This window comes from Cygnus olor, chromosome 1, assembly GCF_009769625.2.
Source record: "Cygnus olor isolate bCygOlo1 chromosome 1, bCygOlo1.pri.v2, whole genome shotgun sequence".
In the NCBI taxonomy this organism is placed as follows: Eukaryota; Metazoa; Chordata; class Aves; order Anseriformes; family Anatidae; genus Cygnus; species Cygnus olor.
In genome coordinates, this window is record NC_049169.1 from 30,936,221 (window position 1) to 30,958,679 (window position 22,459).

Below are 22,459 nucleotides of genomic sequence, written 5' to 3' on the forward strand. Positions count from 1 at the left end.
CTTCTTGCTACCTTGAAGTGGCACAGAGGAGCAGAATGTAATCCCCTTGCGTTACTATAGTGGGTATGATTACAGAACAGATTTTCCATACCAGAGTTCTGGCTCTGGTATTTCTTAGTCGTTTTTTTGTTGATTTAGTAACCTAGATGGCTTTTAAAAATCTTGTTCTTTCTGATTTTAAGTTGATTCTAGAGAATAAATATATTCTTTATTCCTTAAATAAATATGTTCCTTATTTTTGGTTAGTGAAAGAAGTAATGTATAAATACATAAGCACAACAACCTACAAAGACATCAAATATAGGAGTAATTGGTTTAATACAGACTGAAGTTGAATGAGTTGAATGAGAATTCTACTCATGAAGTAGAATTAAGAAAAGAATGATACAAATATGGAGATTAAAAGCCTGATATTGTGAAAATTTGTAACAAGGATACATTTTCAGAAGAATTGATGGACTTCGCATCATTTAGGTCTATTTTAAAAAGACTCTCAGGAGCTATGGATTTCTAGTCACAGTACTCATTTATTCTGTCTATACAGATTTATTTATTTTACTATGCCAAAGCAAGCCATTTTTTCTTTGAATCTAAATTGGAACTACTTCCAGTCAGCTGTATGGACAAGCCCATCCTGTTCTGAGGAGGAAATAAGTGTGCAAATAAAATCTCTGCAGCACTTCTCGCCTTGAGAACAGGCCTCTGCCCATTTTATTTTCTGGTATAGACAAAATCACTGGAATTCTGTTATTTGTCTTTCCTGAGACTAAGATTTCACCTCTGGTGTTCCATGATGCTTTTGGAAGTATTTTTGATGTTTTAGCAGGATCAAAATGTCAGTGGCAAACAAAGGCATTTTCATTCAAAACTAATTTCATTCAGAAACTTTGGATCTGCACTGAAATATTAAAATCTATTTTTATTAATATTAGGCAAACAAACATGCTGAAGTTTTGTCTATTTGTAACAGATGTAATTGGAGAACAAAAATTAAGATATGAGCAAAGATATTTGCCTAATTACAAGGTGCTGAAGAGAAAAGGACTAATTTTCATAGTGGGCTTTGTGCATATCTGTGCCAAGTACTTATGTCTGACGAGAATGATAATAGGACCCAGTATCTTAAAATCCATGGTATTGTTTTATTTTTTTTTTCTTTGCTTTCCAGTGATTTGAGTGCTTCACACCAGAATATTTTGATATTGGCTTTCCATAGCATTGGAAATGTTATGGAAATGTTTAAAGGGGCAATGAATCCATAATGGAAATGAAGCTGATTTCAGAAATGTTCTGTAAAAGTAAAGGTCTCAGTAAAAATATACTTCTGTTCGTTTTCAAATATGTGTGTATCATTTAGCCCTTTCATATTTTAACAAGTAAATCTAATTGCATGAATGTAGAGTGTGCATGCGTTATTCATTTAACAGGTAAGGTTTTACTGCATTATTTAAATGATACTTTTTGATGTGAAGTGTTTTTTACTGTTTATTTTTTCTTTCCCACTACCTCTGATGGTGAAGGATATTCAGAAACCCTTTTTGCAACCTCCCCAGTCATGCATACTGTCCGTCCAACTTTCTATAAGGGTATTGTGTTCCTTTTTTATCATTATCAATGCAATAGAGACGCAATCCTATAAAGGGCTTGCAGTTGAGGCATTTACAGTCCATTCAGTGACGTGGAATAAAGGGAGGTGTGTGCCACCTTCATACCTCTCTTCTCTCCTACCATTTCCCATTACCTGGACAATGTTCTCACTTCTCCGCTGTCTTCATTTTACTTCTGGATGAATAGAAACAATGTTTTCTGGGATTTTAGCAATTAAGCATTTTTAAGTATTTGGCAGTTTCAGTGTTATAGGGCATGCTCACTAGAGTGCATATATTTTACTTTCTAATTTCATGGTGTAGTAACTGCTTAGGATTCAATTACCAAGCATGCTAATTCAGTCACTAATTTCCTGTAATGGAAACAATGACAAATGTACTATACTTTCCCTGTATGTGATCTAAATTAGCATAGTACCTTCCTTTTTTTTTTTTTTTTATGTATGAAGTCACAATTTCATATTCTGCTTTGTTTTTCTATTGTGTATTCAGTGCAACCACTTTATCCAAGGATCAGAAATGTTACAACAGCTGCTGCTGAGACCTATGCCAATATCAGTTGGGAGTATGAGGGACCAGATCATGCGAACTTTTATGTTGAATATGGTGTAGCAGGCAGTAAGAAGTCATTTCATTAAATTATACTAAGTGTTCAGATATATTTTCAAACATTTTTAAACATGGTCCTAAGTTGACCCAGTGTTAATGATAGCTTTTAAATGTTTGGAAAAATCATTTTTTAACTTGATCTGGAGATCAAATAATTTTCATTATAGTAAACATCAATGTGTAGCAGCTTTTTGATGCTTAGATAGAAAATCAGCCTTTGTTCCTTTGTATTATCTTATAAATTATTGTGAACATGAACTTCTAAAAATGTAGATTGCTTGAAGTTGTTATGATGTATTGATTACATATGTAAAAATATGATTACATACATTAAAATGGGATTTAACAGTTCTCCTAAATTATATACATATCAGGAAAATAAAACAAAACAGTCAGCAAAAACAATTTTCTTGTTAAATTAAACCTTAAAACAAGGTATTGACCAACTTGCATACTTTTCTTGGCATAAAAATAGGTTTTAATCTTTGATAATACAAGTAATAATTATAACACAGATAGATAGCTAATAAAACCATGATATTTAAATACTTTATCCTTCTAAAGTTATGACTAAAGATGATAAATCTGAAAATTGGAATATAAATCAATTTTTCTGGATATTAGTCAAAGAAGCATCTTTCCTAGAAAAAGAAGATAATGATCAGGAAATATGATCTGTTCAGAGTGCAAAATAGAATTTCTTGACTAAGGTAAATATTAACTGAAACTACAGAAGTATAGTCTAATTAAATGATTAAAATCTATTTGAATGTATTTTATAATTGCAATTTCAGTAAGTCTTTAAAGAAAATAAATGAAAATAGTATTTCTACAGTACAATGGAACAAATGTTTAAAATAGTTTCATAATTAATGTATAGTGTATTCTTCAATATATTGCATGCAATATATTATTTGCAGTCATAATTTTATATGGTATTATTATTTTTTGAAATAATAGTTGCTGTTTTTTCAGCCAATCCATAGTTTAGTCAAGTAACTGTTGATAATATTCTGTCTATAAACTTTCAGTAACACGTAGACAATTAAAATTCCAATATGTTGTTTTCCTAAAATTTTTGTAGGCAAAGAAGATTGGAAAAAAGAAATTGTAAATGGTTCTCGAAGCTTCTTTGTGTTAAAGGGTTTAACACCAGGAACAGCATATAAAGTCCGGGTTGGTGCTGAGGGCCTGTCTGGTTTTAGGAGTTCAGAGGATGTGTTTGAGACAGGTCCAGGTGAGGCACGCCATACCAATTCTGTATCATAGTCAGAATTGCAATAGACCACATGCTGAAACGTTGAACTGCTTCTAGCTAAAAGATGTTGTAGCTAGCATCTTTGTATGTTCTTTTTTTTTTTTTAGAACAATGTTGAATTATTTTTTAAACTCCTAGATATGCTAGCATATTTATTATGTAGATTATGAATGTTTTCATCCCTTCAATTGACTCATCTGTTGTTTATGTTAGGGGCAAGATACTGCTCACACTCCATCTGTGTGCTGTGCACTGAAGATGACCTATTTAATTTATTTCTAATTAATATAACTAGACTTCTATATTTAAATAACATCTACTTTAATAGAGTCAAGTATATATTTTTAAAGCTAACAATCTGCATATCATCCTATTTAATACAAAAAAATTGGAGCTAAAATGTATGTGTAATCAGAAGTGCAGATTGAATCTGAAGACTCATGTAATCTATATATACCACTGTTAAGAGGTTTCTACTTACGTTTCTTTTCCTATTATTATATTGGTTATGTAAATATTTTGATTTCACAAATTGTCCTGTGAATCAGTAAGGCTGTTTAAGATCTGTAACTATATATTTTCAGTCATTTAAAGAAAGGTGCAGCAGTCATTTTTTCATAAGCAAATCAGTAATGCTCGTTCATTTAACTCAAAGGAAGAGCATTATTGGAAGTTTTTTTTGATGTTATGCTGATTATGTTGTTGCCATCACAGCATGCTTTTGGTCAGCTGTTATTATCTGTTTGTATATGATAGCCACTTCTACTCATTCCAAGCATTTTGGTCCATGCATAGTTGTTTAGCAGGAGCTTCACCAACTCCAGAATGTTATGATTTAAGAAAGTAGTTAAATATGAAAATATGCTTGAACAATATGTAATATTTATCAGACAACAAAGTAAATTATGAATATACCAGTTGGAAAGTGAGTGCTTTCTAAAATCATAATTTTTTGCTTTGTTTTGTTCCATTTCTGTTGACAATTTATCATGTTGCAGCAAAATTTTGAAAACATGGTGCTGAATAACAGTGCTAAGCAAACGTATATGGGCTAAGCAGAGAGGCTATTTATGCCAGAGAAAGCAAATGGTATAAATGCCAATAGGTACAATTTTATGCAAATACACAAAAACCCAAAGCCTAAAGCAGCAGTAAAGAAAGGATCAAGATCGTAGTATAATTCAAAACAAGCAGAACAGAAATCTTCCCAAAAGCATCTCTCTGAACAAAAAATACCGAACCAATAAATAAGGAATCCTGTACATAACTGTGAATGAACCGTGGCTGATATCTTTGAGTAGTTAAGGAAGAAGGGAATTTAAAGAGAACTTAAAGACTCTCTTTTATGCTTTTTGATCAAGGAAATGCTCCATATACAATATTGCTCATGATTCTTAATCTAATGATATAGCATATTTCTTAGAAAAAAAAAAAGTTATGTCATACTGTCTTGAGTCTAGATTAAAGTTTTTAAACATTGCAAAAAAATGAAGTGGGCAAAGGGAAAATTATTGGAATATAGAATGCTTTCCAATGCTTACAATTAGGAAAGAAACTGCAATGTTTGGAATAATGAGGCTTTTGCCTTAATTTTTTCTTTAGCAAGCATTCTTGTTCATCTTAATACTGCGTGGTTTCATCTTTTGAGCATACCAGTACAGTATGTTGCATTGGCTTCTGCATTAGCAGTTCAACAAGAGTAAATAAATGTCTTTCTGCCTGAGGCATATAATTTCCTCAGAGTACACAGGAAATTCTGTGCCATTTTTAAAGTTGCACTGAGGTCTAGAAACATTTTCCTACTGGATATGCAATAAGTTAAGGAAGCTGCATAAGTAAGTTTTCACCTTTACTCTTTCCCATCTATCCAGCATATTTTTATGCATGAGTTGTTTTGCTTGTTGCTATTTCTTACTACATTTGAATGTTAAATGTGCTTTTGCATTTTGCTACAGTATTTATTATACAACCTTTAATGCCTTATTACAAATGCATATGTACAAAACTCAAAATAATTTTAACCTTAATATGGAAACAAAATTTATATTAATTTGATTTACAATTCAGAGGAAGATTACCTTTGTGATTTTGTTTTTTAAGATTGCCACTTTTGTTTATATATTTATATACAGTATATAAAGTATAAATATGTATATTTATATAAAGGCTGTATACATACATATAACTTAGACATTTCAATGCAAAAATGGTTTATATAGTACTCAGAGGTACTTACAGTTTTCATACATCCGGTGGAAGACCCTCAGGAATCTAGGACCATATAGCATGGATGTTGTCAAGCTAGCTGTGTCAGCCTCTGTCTTAACTAATAAATAACGTTGAGACATGGGCTTGAATTCTGGCCTATAACAGAATATTGTTACATTTTGTTGTTAGCGTGCTTGCCAGTCCAGTGCAGTCTCTTGTCAGCTAGCTGTCTGCCAAGGAAGGCTGCGGCATTGCTCAAAGGACAGCACCAGCACAGGACTCTTCCCAGTTGGCATTCTCCGTGTCTTGTAAGGAGAAGAGAGTTGGTGCTGTATCACCCTGACAATCCAAGCAAAATGAGCTTGGACAGTCAATGCTCCACTGAAAAAAAAAACAGGTTGTCTGTGATGTCCTTTTATGAGCCTTCCCTTAAAGACATATCGTCTCAAAGGAGAGGTGGAAATCTTTTGGGGGCTCTGGGCCTTTCACATTTCTCTGTTATTTATGCATTGTGTCCTCCACTTCAATGGAAGCAAGGGTTCAATGGATGTCCTCCTTCTTCCCCTTCATGTCTTCTTCTATAGCCCACGTTCCCAACTCCTATCACCTTTCCCACTTTCTCCCAGCAGCAAATCCTAAGGCCAGTTGCCTGTAGTGTTTCCAAATACTATGTTAGAGACTAGAAGGAGGGTTCCAGCCACCAAACCACACAGACAATTCCTGCCCTCACTAGTGGCTGTAGTGTTTTCTGTGTAGTTTGCCTATCATTTACATCATTTTCCAGCTAGAGTTGGCAATTGGAGAGAAACAGTGCCAAGGAAAGGCTTCCCAATTGCCTTGTGTTAAGTCCTCACTAATGCTAAATTATGGCAATCATGATAAATTGCAGGATGAGGTACAGGTCTGAGGAGAGGAAGAAAACATTATGCTTAATAAGGCTTTAAAGGATGCTTCATTGTTGATTTTTAGTTGGAATTGAATGTTAGGGCCTTGAATGACCCATCTGTTTCTCTGTTTCAGACTAATGGGTGTGCATTAGCTAATGAGTACTGGCTTTTTATTCATTTTGATAATGCAATCTAAGTGTTTGTGTGAATTATAATTTGCAATTTCATTTCAGTCATTTAATTAATGTAAAATGGTTGAGAATAGTTTTGAGATTTGTGAAAAGCAATATAGTATGTATACATGTTTTGCAAAATAGTTCTTAAGTCAAAATGTTGAAGTAAGTTGGCAGAATTCATGTATTTTCAAAAGTAAGTTCTGTGTGCTTGTACTTGGAAATATTTTAAATAATGAAAATATTCACAGTATCACTGTTTTTCTTAATACTAATTTTCACAATGACTGTTATTCTTTAATTAATAAATGTTGTGTACTGTATTATTTATTTTAATTGATATAACATTTTAGTTCAGGAAAGCATCTCATAATATTTTTTCTTCTTCTGTTCTCTAGCAATGGCAAGTCGGCAGGTTGACATTGCTACTCAAGGATGGTTCATTGGTCTTATGTGTGCTGTTGCTCTTCTTATCTTGATTTTACTGATTGTTTGCTTCATCAGGAGGAATAAGGGTGGCAAATATCCAGGTATGATATATAACAACAAGAGTAAAAATTATCTACTAGTAATCCATTTAAGACAGATCTCAGGTTTACTGGAGAAATTACATTTGCTGCTGGTTAGCATTTACATTGTGTATATAGGAGATCAGTCCTATCATTTGGTAGGCTTGTTGGGAGTAATTTGCCCATTGGTAGAAAACTTCAATCCTTTTAAGCATATGAAGAGTGTCTCCTTCATCCCTGGAAGGTCAAATGACTACATGATCACTAGAGAAGGTTGAGCTTTGATTGATGTACTTGGTTGTACTACCAGTACTGCATGTCCCATTCTCTGAAGTCTAATGCAAATGTGTTTTAACCCACTGAAATGAGCTGAGTTAGAATTTAATTGGAGAAGGTATGGAAACATATACCATATCATAGCTGCCATGTTACTTAGATGTCCTGGGAGTGCAGCATTTCATAGGATAGATCCCTTAATATAGTATTTTGTTTCAAATATTTTATCCTCCTTCTCAGAATCTGTCTTCTTCAGACTCAGTATTTTTGCATCTAAATTTCAAGATATCATCCTCCGGTTAGGCTGTTGATTTTTTGTTTGTTTGTTTGTTTGTTTTGTTTTGTTTTGTAAGTTTTTATTCATAAGAGCTTTTCTTTTTCTTCCTTTTTTTTTTTTTTTTTTTTTTAAGTATTAGACTAGCAATGGCCAAATATATTTTATAATTTGTAACTAAAAAATTGGAACTATACAATGTACCTCTTCTATCCCCTGGGACATTATAGAAGACATAAATTTGTTATGTATCCATGTGTGTATATATGTTTCATATATATCTCTCCCCCATCTAATATCTGTGCCTATGGAGCAGCTCCGTAGACTAAAACTCTGTAGAAGACAGACATCGAGTGACATCGAGTTTGCCTACAATAGTAGTGACAGGATCTGAGAGCAGGAGTGAGGTATGAGTGAATATAAATGGACTTCAAGAGGGCATCAAAGGGTAATTTGAGAGAACTTGGAGTGAGCCACCATCCGGAAGATGGTAAAACAGTAAAAGTGTAGGAGACAGTTGGATGCTAAGGATGTCATTACTTTGTGGAGGTCTTTGCTATGCCCTTCTTTTCTGTGCTTGTGCAGATTTATCACATGGAAGGTATTAACTCTTTTATGCATACATATATATACATAAACACACTTACATGGATATACCCAATGACTAGATATGGCAGACCTTTACTGTGTATGATAAGATTTCCACAGTGAGCATGTACTCATGTTTATAACAGTGACTCTGGAGCTAATTGTATTTCCTGTGTCAGTGGAAATGCAGCGTTCCACCAATGAAGTGACAAATGCAAAGCACAGTTAATTCTTTTTTTGTCTTAATTTTAGCATGTCATCTTGAGATTACCAATTGTCATAAAAAAGTGGTAAATTATTTCAGTATGAAATTATAGCAGACAGATAGATTTCAAGGTGTTACACATTATCATAATTATAGATTACTGTCAGGAATGATTCATATCATCTTAAATAAGAGTGTATAAACTAATGATGTACAAATTAAGTGTGGAAATTACCAGAATAAAAGATAAGAGATTGTATATTGGATTATGTAACTATCTGATAAACAAGGGAAGGATTTGAATAGCCACAGTGCCAGAAAGGAAAAAAGAAAAGGGAAGAACGATAATGAAGATTTTTTTTTGAAGCCTGTATATTATTTTATTCTGTCAACAATCTTAATTTATAGAAATATATGTCTTCTATAAACATCTGTTTCCTCAGGTACTAGCAGGTTTCTGTGTCTAAGAACACAGTGCTACGTACTTGTATAGGGACAGGTTACATGCAAAGACTAATGCAAGATTCCTCCATTCTTACCAGAGAATGATGACAAGATTACTAAGCCTGTAACAGGGATGTGCAAGAGATACGATTGTGTTAAATGTAGCTTCCAGTCTAGGTGGTTTTGTCTTGCTTTTGATCATGCTATAGAAAAGAAGGAATGAACAGACCAAACCTACTTTTTTCCAATATTAATATATTTTAAATGCTATTTGAAATTCCCTGGAGACTGTTGCAATACCTTTACTGCATTGTTAGTGCATGACATGGAAGCAGACGGAAGCTAACAGTGAACATAAGTGAATTTGATTCAGTGTTATCAATCAGTATGGGAGTAATATCGAGAGGCAATATGGAGCATGCATAAGTAAAACTAAATTGTTCAGATTCCAGTAAACAATAGCTCTACTAATAACATAAGTAGAGAAAGCATTTTTACTAAGATTTTTAGCAAATCTTTAGTTGGAAATGAAAGGAAGAAAAAGTTTTACCAATGCAGTATTTTGCACTTGAATAAGATTCTATAACTAATAAATAATTTTTTTTATTTAAAAGAAAACATGTAACAATCTAAGGCCCTAGCTCAAAAAATGATTTTTATTCAAACCACATTCCTGCCAAATGCGATCAATTTAAAAATTAGGGTCTTGAGGTTTTGAGCATTTAAGTTTAATGATAAAAATTACTATTTCAAATATTTTAGTGAAGGAAAAGGAGGATGCACATGCTGACCCAGAAATACAGCCTATGAAGGAAGATGATGGAACATTTGGTGAATACAGGTGAGCAGCTGATGTGGTTTGTCACGTTCACTGTTCATATCACACGTCCTTTATATGTCACACTTACTAATTCACAACTAACTTTTTTTCAGTGTTGAGAAAGATTCTGCATCCAGTGTTTTGTGGAACTATAGACAGCATTTCAACTACACTATCAGAAAAAAAATGTAACACACACAATTTATGAATTGAGAGTTTAGAGTAAGCCACCAAGGCAAGTCCTTTCAGTTAGGGCATATCTCACATTATGGTTTCTGAAAATAAATTTCTAATTGAAATTTAATAACGAAAATCTCATGTTCCATTGACTGGAAAATGAATACATTTAAGATGGCACCCAATACTAACACCTAATCCAATAACAATGTGTTGAACATGGAGGTGAGAGAATGTCCTACAGGAAAAAGCAGATCTCGGTTTCATGTATTTCAGTGCAAAAAATCAGGAAAGAAGCTTCAAAGCACGTGACACAGCTTTTATTCCTTTATTTTAAATGTAGGCTAGGTGAATCTCCTGACATCACAAAAAGCACACACTTTGCTAAGTCTGTTCACATAATAATTAGGAGTATAGTTTTTTTTGTTGCTTGTTTTTTTAAAAAGAAGAAAAAAAAAACAGCATTTTGCTTGATGGTTTTTAATTAGTACAGGAAATAATGTTCTTAGTTTCTAAGTATATCCATGCTGTTATATTTTACCTGGGTGTTATAATGCATTTCACAGTGTATCCCTGTGTAAAAAAATACTGTAAACACCCTTTATTATTTTGAAGATGTGCAATTTACAAATGTACAAAGCAAAAACACTTTTTTCAAGAAGGATTCACTCTGCTATTGTGGCTTCCTCTTGTAAGGGAAATGTGCATCTGGATCTGACTGGAATAGATTTCCAATTCTGAATGCCAAAGAGCAGTTCCTGTTCATTCTTCCTGGATTAAAAAATGTAATAATAAAAAAATTCAACTCTGTTCTTACCTTAATCACTTTCGTGTAACGCTTTGTCACAGCATTATGTGTATATTTATTAATGAACTTTGGCTGATAAAATAAATAGTGTGAAGCAGTGTTTGGAAGCAGATGTAAATAAGTACTGCATAAATTTTCCTAGCCAGTCCAGTTTGCATTCTCCTTTAATAGCTCCTCTGCTTTTCTGTACTTGGAACTTTCAGGAGCAGAAACTGACCTTTGTACAGAGTTGTACAAATGATCTTACTTGAATATGTTTGTTCTCAGATCTAGACTAAGACTATTCAAGTCTGCTTTCATGTGTGACCTATAGCAAGGTTTGAATTTATGTTGCCATAATTAAGTGGCTTGAGTTAATCTAAAGAACCACCTAGTTCTTTATTAAATGATTTTATAACGCATTTATCAGCCTCTTACCTGGTAAAAATGGACAGTTGCATGCCTAGCTTTCAGACTTGTTCATATGCTCATCCTATTTACTATGCAAAAACTCCTTTCTAAAATGTATTTCTGTGTAATTAGTCTATATTGGGCTTTCCTCTTTTTTCCTTAGAGAAAGGGCAGCAGCAGCAACCAGTCAGATTACAGAAGATATCTTGGCACCCTCTCTGCAGCCCAACATCCCTGCAGTCACTCAATTCCCAGTTTGTCTGCCTCACATGGCACTGGCCATGATGCAGTGCTTCTTTGAGGAAAAAGGTTATAGGGTTTCCCTTGAACAAAAAAGTAATTTTTGAAAGGTCTAGAAATTCGAGTATTTTGAACTTTTTTCATCACTTCAGGTCCATGTCTGCTTGGACAGGAAAGAAAATGGACAAGGAAAAGAAAAGAAAAGGTAGCTGTGCCAATTCTCCTGAAGCAGACCCTGTCTTTACCAAAGCAAAGTCTGTGAGATCTGACAGATCCAACTTCTTCAAAAGGTCAGGGGATCAATACTCCAGCACCAAATCAGAGACCTCCTACACCAGGAGGAGAGCTAGGCAGTCTTCAGAGCTCACAGGGGTTAGTTCTGTCTCTGCTTCCCTCTGCCAAGAGGAAAAGAGGTCAGACGAATGGAAGTACAGGCATGGCTCTAGACATCATGCTTCTGAGCAACAGATAATGGGTTCGGAGGAGGGCTCAGATTTTCAGGCAGGACAGCCACCCCCTTTCCAGCAACCCCTCAGCTGCAACTCAGTTCGTGACTCAGTGGCAAGGCAGCATTCTGCTCTCCAGCACTGGTTCAGCCAGACCCCAGACTACAGCTCAGATTCAGAAGACACTCAGAGCTCCTACCACAGGAAGGTAAGACCTTCTACTACTCATTTCTCTGAATCTGAAAAGAATTCATTAATGAAATCTGTATTTTTGCCTGAGCTAGCTGCTGTCTTAAAGGATGCGCTGACAGCAGCCAGACAAAGTATAACTTCTGTGGCACAGGCTAGGTCCCACTCAGTAAAGCACCCCAGGGTACCAATTACAGAAGTTCCAGTGGTTCCTCTACTAGCAGCTGGGACCAGTTCCAAGACTTTTGAGACTGGCCCTGTGGACAGTTTAAAAGACCAAACAGCTTCTGTGAAGGAGAAAGCTGAGGCTGACAAGGCTTTGGAGTTTGAATCATCCCCTGAAGATGGGGAAATGTCATCTGAATCCCCTACAGAAGACCAAGAAGGACCAGATGCTGTGCGTAGGTTTGACATGGAGAATCAGAATTATCTGTTCAAGCACATTAAAAGAGCGTTAATGTTGAAAACTTCCAAATGTGAACGCCCTGCAGAAGAACTGCCTATCTTATCTGAAGAAGGCAAGGGAGATAATGCACTTCCTATCCATTCAGCAGTGGAAAATCTTGTCTATAGAATATGGAGTAATCCTGAGGCAAAACATGAAGCCCCAGCAGTCCTATGTAAGCTGTATCCTCTTCCAGTGGATAAAGCTGCTTTGTGGGGGACTTTGCCTAAGGTAGACAGGGCATTGGTTACTGGTGATTCTGTGCTTTCAATGCCTGCTAATGGGGATGCTCTCCCTAAAGATCCTACTGATAGAAAGATTGAGGAAGCAATTAAAAGATCTTTCAAGCTGGTTGCAGCCCAGCTTGGAGTATCTATCTACTGCACTTATGCTTCTAGAGCGTTACTCATATGGCTGGAGGAAGAACGAGCCAGAATCAAACTAAAACGGGTCCCACCTGGTGCTATACGAAGGAAACGTAGGCTATGTAAACTTGCAGCTAATTTTATCCATGATGCAGCTGAGGATTCTCTTAGACTCACAGTTAAAAATATGGCATGCCTCACAGTAGCCTGGAGAGCTATATGGCTACGTCCTTGGACCTCATCACTAGATCTCAAATGTCAGCTACTGTCTTTACCATACACAGGTGGCAAGCTATTTGGTGAATCCTTGGTCCAGATCATGAAGGACTTTGCAGAACACAAATGTTCCTCACAACAGCTGAAAAAAAAAAGCTCTCTTCGAAGCTCTTCATTTTCTTATCCTCGCAAGTCTCTGAGTTACTTCCATTCTCCTCCAAAGTTTAAAGGAGGGAAAAGAAAGTATAAGTTCTCACATTCATTCCATGCCAACTATGAAAGTACGTCTCATTTTCAGAGAGACACCAGACCATCAAAAGGAACTTTCTAAGAACATAGACTGGCTTCTTTTCTCAGGAACTGGGAAGAGTGAAGGATTTAGAAATTTATACTGAATAAACTTCAATATTTCTAGACAATGCTTAATTGCTAATGCCGATAGTTAGAAAATTTGTTGTTTCAAAATAAGATTTAACTGATTAAATGACTTAAATCTTAATGATTAATTATGATTTTCTAGAGAAGTCATAGGTCTCAGATTTAGGGGAGTTTTTTGTCACACTCAGTTTGTAGGCTTCTCAGTATTCTGGGGTTGCTTGGACTTTGAAGTTTTGCACTCTTCCACTGGGTTTTTTCTTCTAAGAGCAGGTCTCTGCAGAACCTGCCAACATCCAGATTTTTCTAAAGAGGAAATAATGCTCTAAAAAACCTAGGTGTTTCAGGAACCACAGAATGAATGACTGGGTATGCGCTGTTTGTGTAACTGGTGGCTTTACTGCATCTTTACATAGCAAGGGAAAACAGTGCCTCTAGAAGTCGTTTTTATAGCAAGCTGATTTCACTACAGCCCCAGTGGTTTCCTCAGTTAGAGAAGACACTGAATTGTGGACAGTCAATGCCTACATCAAGAAACTGCAAGACATACAACTAATAGTGAAAATGTATGTTTATATTTAAATTTAAAATAAAGACTATACAGAGCTCCTGTTCTGGTCAGCGCAGATATAGAAATCAGCCTAAGTTTCCATCCTGGGCCATAAAGTAAGAGAAATTAAGAATTTATGTCATCTACAGACCTGTGAATTCAGGGGAGGGTTGGGAGGAGGATGCAAGCATGCATTTCTAAGTTAGCTTTACAGGAAGTATGAAAGTATAGCTTTTCATGTCTCTTCTTACATGATATCCAAGTGTATTTGTCCTCTTGTACTCCGTAAAATCTCCTTAGGAAGATCAAAGATCAAGGCATCTACAGTAGCAGGACTGCTACTATGGTTACACAGTATGTTCACACATTTTGTTGAATTCTTTTGCCTCTTGTCTTCAACTTTTGTCACAAACTATTTTTCCAAGACATTCCTAGCTATGCTATGAAAGACTTTCTGGAAATGATTGGTGGAGAGTTCTTTGATTGTCAGATAATCTATTAGTCTTCCTTCTTTTTCTAGGTTGATTAACAATGAGGATGTAGTATGTAACTACAACAGTATTTTTTTTTTTGCTGTACTTATGAAGATTTATTGCAGCCTAGGTTTGTTTCCAGGGGTATCTAGCAATGATTTTTGCCTCACAACAATAATTCTAAGGTCAATCCCTTCTAGCACAAGCTGTGATGTCAGCAGACTGCCTGGAGGATTTTAGTCTCTGAATAGTCTGATTGGATTTGGCAATGATCTTACTGTGTCCTCATTCACACACACATGCTTTCTTTGATGGTTCTTATTTTAATTCTTGAGCATCTCTGTCACCTGTTTTTTTAAATCATTGCTTTGATTCCCGTTTGAACATTTTTCCTCCAGAAATAGCAAAGGTGGAAGGTTTGCTTAAATTTATCTCGAGCAGATTTTTCTTTAAGATATTTACTAGGAGTAGGTCAGATTCTTTGGCTAACAACAGCTTTTTCAACCTGCTGCCGTTTAAAGCCAGAGCTTAATCTCCTGTTTTTTGCAGATTCTGCTAAGATTGAAGATCAAATATTAGACATGCTAAAGAAAACCTACTCAGAAAAATAAGTTATTTTGTCTTAGCTAGATTGGAAATAGTAAAAAGTTTTGAAATCTGAATTGATACAGGTGCTTAAGTGCATAGGGAAAGAATTCTTTACCTGCACAGTCCTCGGGATCCCAATCAATTTAAGAGTGTGAGCAGAAATCCATTAGGTGTTGGGGCAGAAGTTCTCCTGGAGTCTACAGGAAAGCCACAGTGCAAGGTCATGTAACCCTTCTGAGGCTTTATGTGGCTGCTTATACTTAAACATCTCTGGGCTGTTGACCTGAAGGCACAGAAAAAGAAATTTACTACCAACAAATTCCATCCTCAGCATCCTCTTTCTGCCCAGAAAATAGCCCAGAATGCTTTACCCATTTTGTTTGTTTTGTGTTGCCTTTCATCTGACAGTTGTGTTATGAGGAAAAGTAGTATATTGCTAACCATATATTGAGTTGTTTTGCATGTTCATGAATGTGGCAAAGTTTAGTGGGAACTAGTTGCCTGCTGGACTGCAGAGGCATCGTAATACTGTCCTCCCCATTCTGACTGGTTGCTGCATGTACCCATATCTAAGGAAGAAAAATTGAAAAGTTGAAAGAAGAAAGGAGATTTCAAGGTACATATTTCTTTCAATAACTGATGAGCTTGTGAAATGGAAGTACTTTTTTTAAAAAATGTTTGTACTTTGCATTTACACGTCATTATTGTTACCTCCATACTTCTTCATCTCTCTTAATCATTAGCTGCAAGTTTGCTGTATGTTTCATTAAATGAAGGGAAAAGATACATGTATTCATATATTAGCAATCATTTGTGAAAAATATTTAAAACTTTTAGAGTCTGCTTTAATACTAAATGCACTATCCTTATTGAAGGGGCAAGAAATGCCTGGTACATATTAGTACATACGAAAATGACTGGTGCGTCTTTATTAACAGACTTTCATCCTTAAAATGCTAGTGGCATGGAAATCATTTCTAAGAAAACAAATCATAAAAGTATCCCTGAGCTTAACTGTCATGGTCATCTGATCTAAATATAAAACTCTTACACATTCTCACCTCTTTTGTTCCTTTTCAGTACTTACTGTCTCACTCTTAATTGAAGGCACTGCATACATGACACATTTCAAAATACTTCTTATATTTTCCAACTGTAATTTTAGTTAACCCAATTTGTACCTTATTTTTCATTTCAGGGTATTACACTAGATAAGTTTAAAAGTCAGCAAGCAAAATTGCAAACAAAAACTGAAAGATCTATTTTAATAGATCTTGATCTATTCTGTTTGAATTTTGGAATAGTTTTATGAACAATCAGAAACAAGATTAGCAAATCTTGCAGATACTGTATCAAAAGTTCTGACTTTAACATGTTTTTGCAATATATTATTATATGTTCTAAAGCATAAAGTGTTTTATAGTTCTTTGGGCATCAGTATTCATAATGGGACAACTCAATGGCTTTTGTAGATTGCTTCTTGGCAGCACACAGAAAACTCATTCATTTCCCCAGAGCACCAGGGTCCCTTCTTTATTTTGCACCCTCAGGGTTACAAACGTGCAGTCCAAAATATTGATGCCTTCACTTTTTTTCTCTCTCTCCTCTTTTCTCTTTTATCCTCTGTTTCTTTCTCTTCCAACCAAAACATTGTATTAATCTACTACGAGAGTTTAGAATCCAGCTTGAATCAAGGTACCATGCAATGTGTTTCCTTTTCCTGAGCAAGGATTGGAAAGCACCTTGGGTAATCCCTTTTCTTTTTTTCACTGCCAGAGTTTTGGCAGAACTTCTTTCTGGACTTTTATGGTGAAAAAATGGAGTGAATACTCAGGTGCAGATTTAGTTTTGCATCTGCTGTAACTGTGCTCTTATACCAGTGCCCACCTCCATGCACGTGCAGTCCTGGGTGAATCTGTAGTTTTGTTTGTTTGTTTTTAATTATACAGACAGTAGAATCTGCATCTTTACTAAAACATAGAAAAAACAAAGACACAGTGCATCCATCTGTGTAAGTATTTCTTTATTGTTTGGCATATAAATACATTTTGTTTACAAAAATACAATCGAAAAACCCTAAGAGCAACACAAAGCAAAAGTTCCCCTACCCAGATTTATCTAGGTTATAAATTAAAATTGAACTTTTTTATTGGATTAAACACAAAAATGTCTGAAATGTGGATATTTTTTCATACGGTGGTGGTGTATTATTTATTTACTGTGCATTTCCAGCCTAGTGAATTATGCTAGATAAGATCACACTTTAGAACATTTGCACAGAGTTTCTTGACTAGTTGGAATAGGGTACAAATGCATTTTTTAATTTGTTTTCATTCCTGAATACTACAGTGTAAGCAATTATGAAGCAACGTTCTTCACTAAATGCTCTTACCTCAAAGTCATTAAACACTTCAGGTCATTTTTCTTGGGGATTAGGACCCGATACTATTTCAAAGTGAGGGTTTGGTCTTCACTGCTTTTGTATAGCCTATTTTAATGACTCTAATGCCCTCAAATGTGGGCAATGAAGAAAGTACATTGCTATCTGACAAGGAGACTCATGCAATTTTTAAATACTCTGTTCTTCAGCCTTTTTCATACAGGTTCCTTCCAAAACAATCTCCAAATGAGTGATGTCTTTGTAATCTGCTCATGTTTGCAGTGTCATAAACATATGCACTTTGCTGCTAGATGATTGACATTTTCAACTAGAATTCATTTAAGTGTTAATAACCTAAATGTTTGCATTATCAGTGGGCACAGAAGATCAGTGATATTTATCCTCATGCCATGTACACAGCAATAACTAAAAACAAAGTTAAGCCAATATGATCAAGTTTAGAGTTTTGGCCTTTGTGTATTTTAATTTTAACATGATGTTTCTCTTACATGTTAGAAAGATAGATGTTCCTACTACTTCTGTGTATGCATAGAAAAGTAAAATCTCTGGTATGCATTTTTTTAAAATTATCTGCATAGTAGAGGCATACTTCTTTTAAGACGTGAAAACTTGAAATCTTCCAAAGCCAAAAAAGGACGAGGAGATGAGGAGTACCAGCTTGGTGGAAAATTAATGTAATGTTTTTTTGCAACAGTGAAATGCTTCTCAATAGGGCATTTATTAGCTAACAGTATAACCTGTGTGACCTTGTACATACTTTATTGCTTTGATTCCATCTAATAATGTGGATATTGTAAATATATTTTTATTTACTTGATATTCTATACATTTCTTTATATTTTCCATGAATTGGAAGTAAATAATAATAATCATTTGCTCTTTGGTACCTATATAAAGTCCTGTGTTTCGTTTAAGACAATTGCACCCATAAGTGCAGATGCCTGTAGTGTTTTTTAATTAGAAATGGTTTGGAGCTACTGCTGAAATCTTCACCTTGAAACTGAAGTGCAGTGTTAAGTATTCAGAAATAGACCAACTAGATCTATTTCATAAAATACAGGCTTATCTCAGCTACAAATTTGTTCAGGGTTGCTGATGGCATTGCAGCTTTTCCACCAACGAGGGAGAGACTGCAGTGCTTTGCTAAAGGGATCCTTCTTCGCTGCCTTTCTTTCTTTTCTTCTTTTCTGTTGTGCTCCAGATCATCATCATCAATGCCAGAACATGTTACTAGTTACGGATTAAGATAGAGAGGTTGATCTGATAATTAATGAAAAAAACTAACCATGCTCTTAACTGCTCAGTTCTGGCTACTGTAAGCTGAATTGTTGCTTTACCTCTATAGAGTAAATGTTTTAGCAATTTTAAAAGCAACTTATTATTGATAAAATACTGATCACTATCAGGATATGGACTTTGCTTTTCTTCTTAGGCTATTTTCATTTGTTTCTTCTGCACCCTTTTAATGGAATATATAGGTCTCTTGAAAGGTAAGGCTGAAAATTGCAAGTCTGGCCTGCATTATGTAACAAATTATTTGAAATGCAGCATTTTATTTTCTTTGTACTAGTAAAGAAAACCAGTATATCCCATTTAACTAAGTTCATTCTTCATTCGTGTTGAAGGAGTCAAAGAAAATAAGTTTAACAGACTAACTTCACAGCACATCATAAGCTTGTTACTCTGAGGAATAAATAAATATTTTTTTTGTAACTTTACAACCCACTTTTTAATGCTTGCAGTTGCATCTAAATTGCTTCCAAGCCAAGGGCACAAGTCTTATGCCCTTGCACCAGTCATGCACGATGAAAAAAAAAAAAGAAAACCACAAAAACCCCGCCCTCCACTGAGGACATTCGCTGTTTAAACCATTACTACACCATGTATTCATGTCAACTGCATCATATTGACTTGTCTCTCCAATGTGATGTGGGTTTACTGAAGGATTATAGGGCTGCACACATGCTTTTTATAAACTCTGCATGCATGTCTGATTTTGCCTTAATGAATCGTACATCAGTTAATTCATTTTGTTTGTTTGTTTGTGTCTCCAGTGATGCAGAGGACCATAAACCTCTAAAAAAAGGAAGCCGGACACCTTCAGACAGAACTGTGAAAAAAGAAGACAGTGATGATAGTTTAGTTGACTATGGAGAAGGTGTAAATGGTCAGTTCAATGAGGATGGCTCCTTTATTGGACAATACAGTGGTAAAAAAGAGAAAGAACCTGCAGAAGGAAATGAAAGTTCTGAGGCTCCTTCTCCTGTAAATGCCATGAATTCATTTGTGTAATCAAAGAACTCGATCCCCTTGTGTCCTCTGTTTGTTTAAAGCACTTGTACATCCTCCTTCTCATACTATGAACATGCAGGTAACAAAGCTCCTCACCTCAAAATGTTTATGCTATGAGAACATGCCAGTCAATACAATTTCTCAGTATGATGACACATCAAGTGGTATGTTAGTATGAATCAAAATACGAAATTCAAATTTTGTTTGAAACTTGGGTTTCCTTACTTTTTTTAAAAGGAACTGACACTAAAAAATAACATTGACTTCTAATTTTGTTTTCTGTTGAAAATATGGTATAATGCATGAAAAAGATGCTACACAATTCACAATCTCGTGTACACTATAAAAACATGGTTGGACAGTTCGTTATGCAATCCTCGGCTGAATCCCTGGATATGAATTCCATTTTCATTGTCAGAGTGTTATAGTAGTATTATATAGAACTTCAATGTCTTTGTGGACATTGTTGTGAAATTGGTGACTTAATGTCTAGCTATCATATGTCTTTTTGCAAGACAGTTAGGAACAGTATGTACAGTATATAATTGCTAAATGATTTAAGTATGACACTTGCATTTGCTGATGCTTAATGAGACCCTATTATCTGCTCTTTGCTCCTATTACTTTATAGCCTTTTTAATCTATCAAGTATTACAGCAGTACAGTGTTCTATTTTTACATCAAAACACATTGGATTGATTTTAGGGCATAAAAGATACGCATTGCAATGCATTTTGGAATTTGTACAGTCACTGAAAGAAAAATTTTAAAATGACAGAAAATATTCCAGAAAACAAAGGGCAAAATACATTCAGTGCCTTTATACAATATGCATTCCATAATGCACTGTACTATGAAGTCAGTTGCTGCAGTAAACTGTGATTAGTGGACAACTATCATTGCCAAATAAAAATGTAAAATAAATAAATAAATAAAGTGTTATGAAACTGTTGTGCTAAAAATGGAAGGTTTAAAATGTTTAAAATTACACAAAGGAGAGTATGATTTTTTTTTCCTTTAATAAAATAAACACTTCCTAGACAGTTACAGCACAACATGTTTTCATGGCCTTAGAAGATTTATTTAGGAAAAAAAAAAGGCAAAAAAAAAAACAACAAACATGACAAACACAACTAGAATTAAATTATTTACTAACACAGCAAGGTATAAGCTCTTGTAAAATAAACAGTTAAAACACAAGCTAGCCAACTACATCATCAAGAGTGCATTTCCCTCTGTGTCCTGGCCTGCTCAGTGTGGCAGCTTTGGAATTATCTACACCCCGAAGCAGTGTGGGGTTACCACTCACGACCGCAGAATTCAATCTGACAAGTGCTCGTATGGTTTAGTGGTAAAGGATTACCATTATCAGTTACAAAATTATTTTCTCACATACTATATCAATCAAGTGTTTACCTCCAAATATAAATTTTTATAACAACCTATGGTTGAAGGAATGCTCAGTTTCATTTGCCAATAAATTGGTTTTTCATAACTTGCATCAAGTTTAATTTTAAGTAAGCTTTTTATATGTAGATATTTTGTTGAATTTGTAAATACACTTAAAGCGTAGGTGCTATATGCTTCTAGGTGTTACAAACAAATAAAACAAGAAAGCTTATGTTGTACTGTGTAAGAAGTACTATAGCCAATGGTGTGCATGGTATTTTAAAGCATCTACTTAAATATATATTATTTTTTTTGCTGTGAAAACAAAATAGTGAACTGTTCTGCTTTTTTACTGCAGATTCCTAATTGAACCATTCAGAGCTTTTGCCAGTGCATTACATCAGACCATAGTACACATCGCAGCTTTCATGTATATATTGTAGGTAAAGCACAACCGAAGTGATCATAAATGTACGCTAGCTGTAATAAGCTTCTTCCACACCTTTGAGCTTTTCATCGATCAGTTTTCTTAATGGGAACCGAAATAAGAAATGAATTATACAAACATTGACTACAAAGCACAAAGAGAACATTTCTTAATAAGATTTTACCGATGGTTTTGGTAAAAGAGAAGTATAATTTTATTTAATTGTAGATGCTGAATTATCTGTGCATGTGGGGGTAAACATACAGGCTCACTTCTGTAATAGTGCAACAGATTTTGTATTAAAAATAAATGTGGTTTTAAAATTTCACTGTTTGTTCTGTTTACACTAACGATAAAAGTCAGATCTGATTCACCATGTAATTAAGGATTCAAATTGGAAAAAGCATGAAACAACTCTATCAGAAGCTGTTCCCACGTTGCTAAAGGACTTTATGTACCGCAACCAAATTATTTATGGACTATTGCCTATCTTTACATACCACCATTTGAAAAATATATGAATTCGTCTGACTATTTCCCATTGAAATCTGCTGCTGTTTACACTTTACTTCCATTGATGCTTTATTTAGTCATATTTCTGCAATCGTGTCTATGCCTGTAAGAGTAAGAGAAAACAAGAACATTCATTCTAAATTAAGGGCCCTCATATAGGATCCCAAATCAGTATTTTGTGTCCTAGAGGACATGCAAAATTCTGAGTATTCATTTCTAAACAGGATATTTAACAGTACATGAAGTGAGGCAAGTTTAACACCTTTCACAGTACACAAAATCCATTGCAATGCTGTTTTCACACTTTGTCTATTCTT

At 34.8% G+C, this 22,459-nt stretch overlaps 1 protein-coding gene across 40 annotated transcripts in view; it reads left to right on the forward strand.

Moving 5' to 3' along the window:
- Positions 1–21,957, forward strand: part of NRCAM (neuronal cell adhesion molecule) — a 150,853-nt gene extending 128,896 nt beyond the window's left edge. For 11 of the 40 annotated variants that reach the window (XM_040550921.1, XM_040550966.1, XM_040550911.1 and 8 more), the window contains 7 exons: positions 1,521–1,586; positions 2,100–2,225; positions 3,301–3,453; positions 7,141–7,272; positions 9,801–9,879; positions 19,000–19,011; positions 19,576–21,957. In XM_040550921.1, coding sequence (XP_040406855.1) covers positions 1,521–1,586; positions 2,100–2,225; positions 3,301–3,453; positions 7,141–7,272; positions 9,801–9,879; positions 19,000–19,011; positions 19,576–19,813 — 806 coding nt within the window. In that variant the 3' untranslated portion in view covers positions 19,814–21,957. Of the gene's footprint in view, positions 1–1,520; positions 1,587–2,099; positions 2,226–3,300; positions 3,454–7,140; positions 7,273–9,800; positions 9,880–11,396; positions 11,581–18,953; positions 19,012–19,575 lie in introns of those variants that run through there. The other 29 variants (XM_040551094.1, XM_040551099.1, XM_040551113.1 and 26 more) reach the window with 10 other exon arrangements.
- The last annotated feature ends 502 nt before the right edge of the window (positions 21,958–22,459 follow it).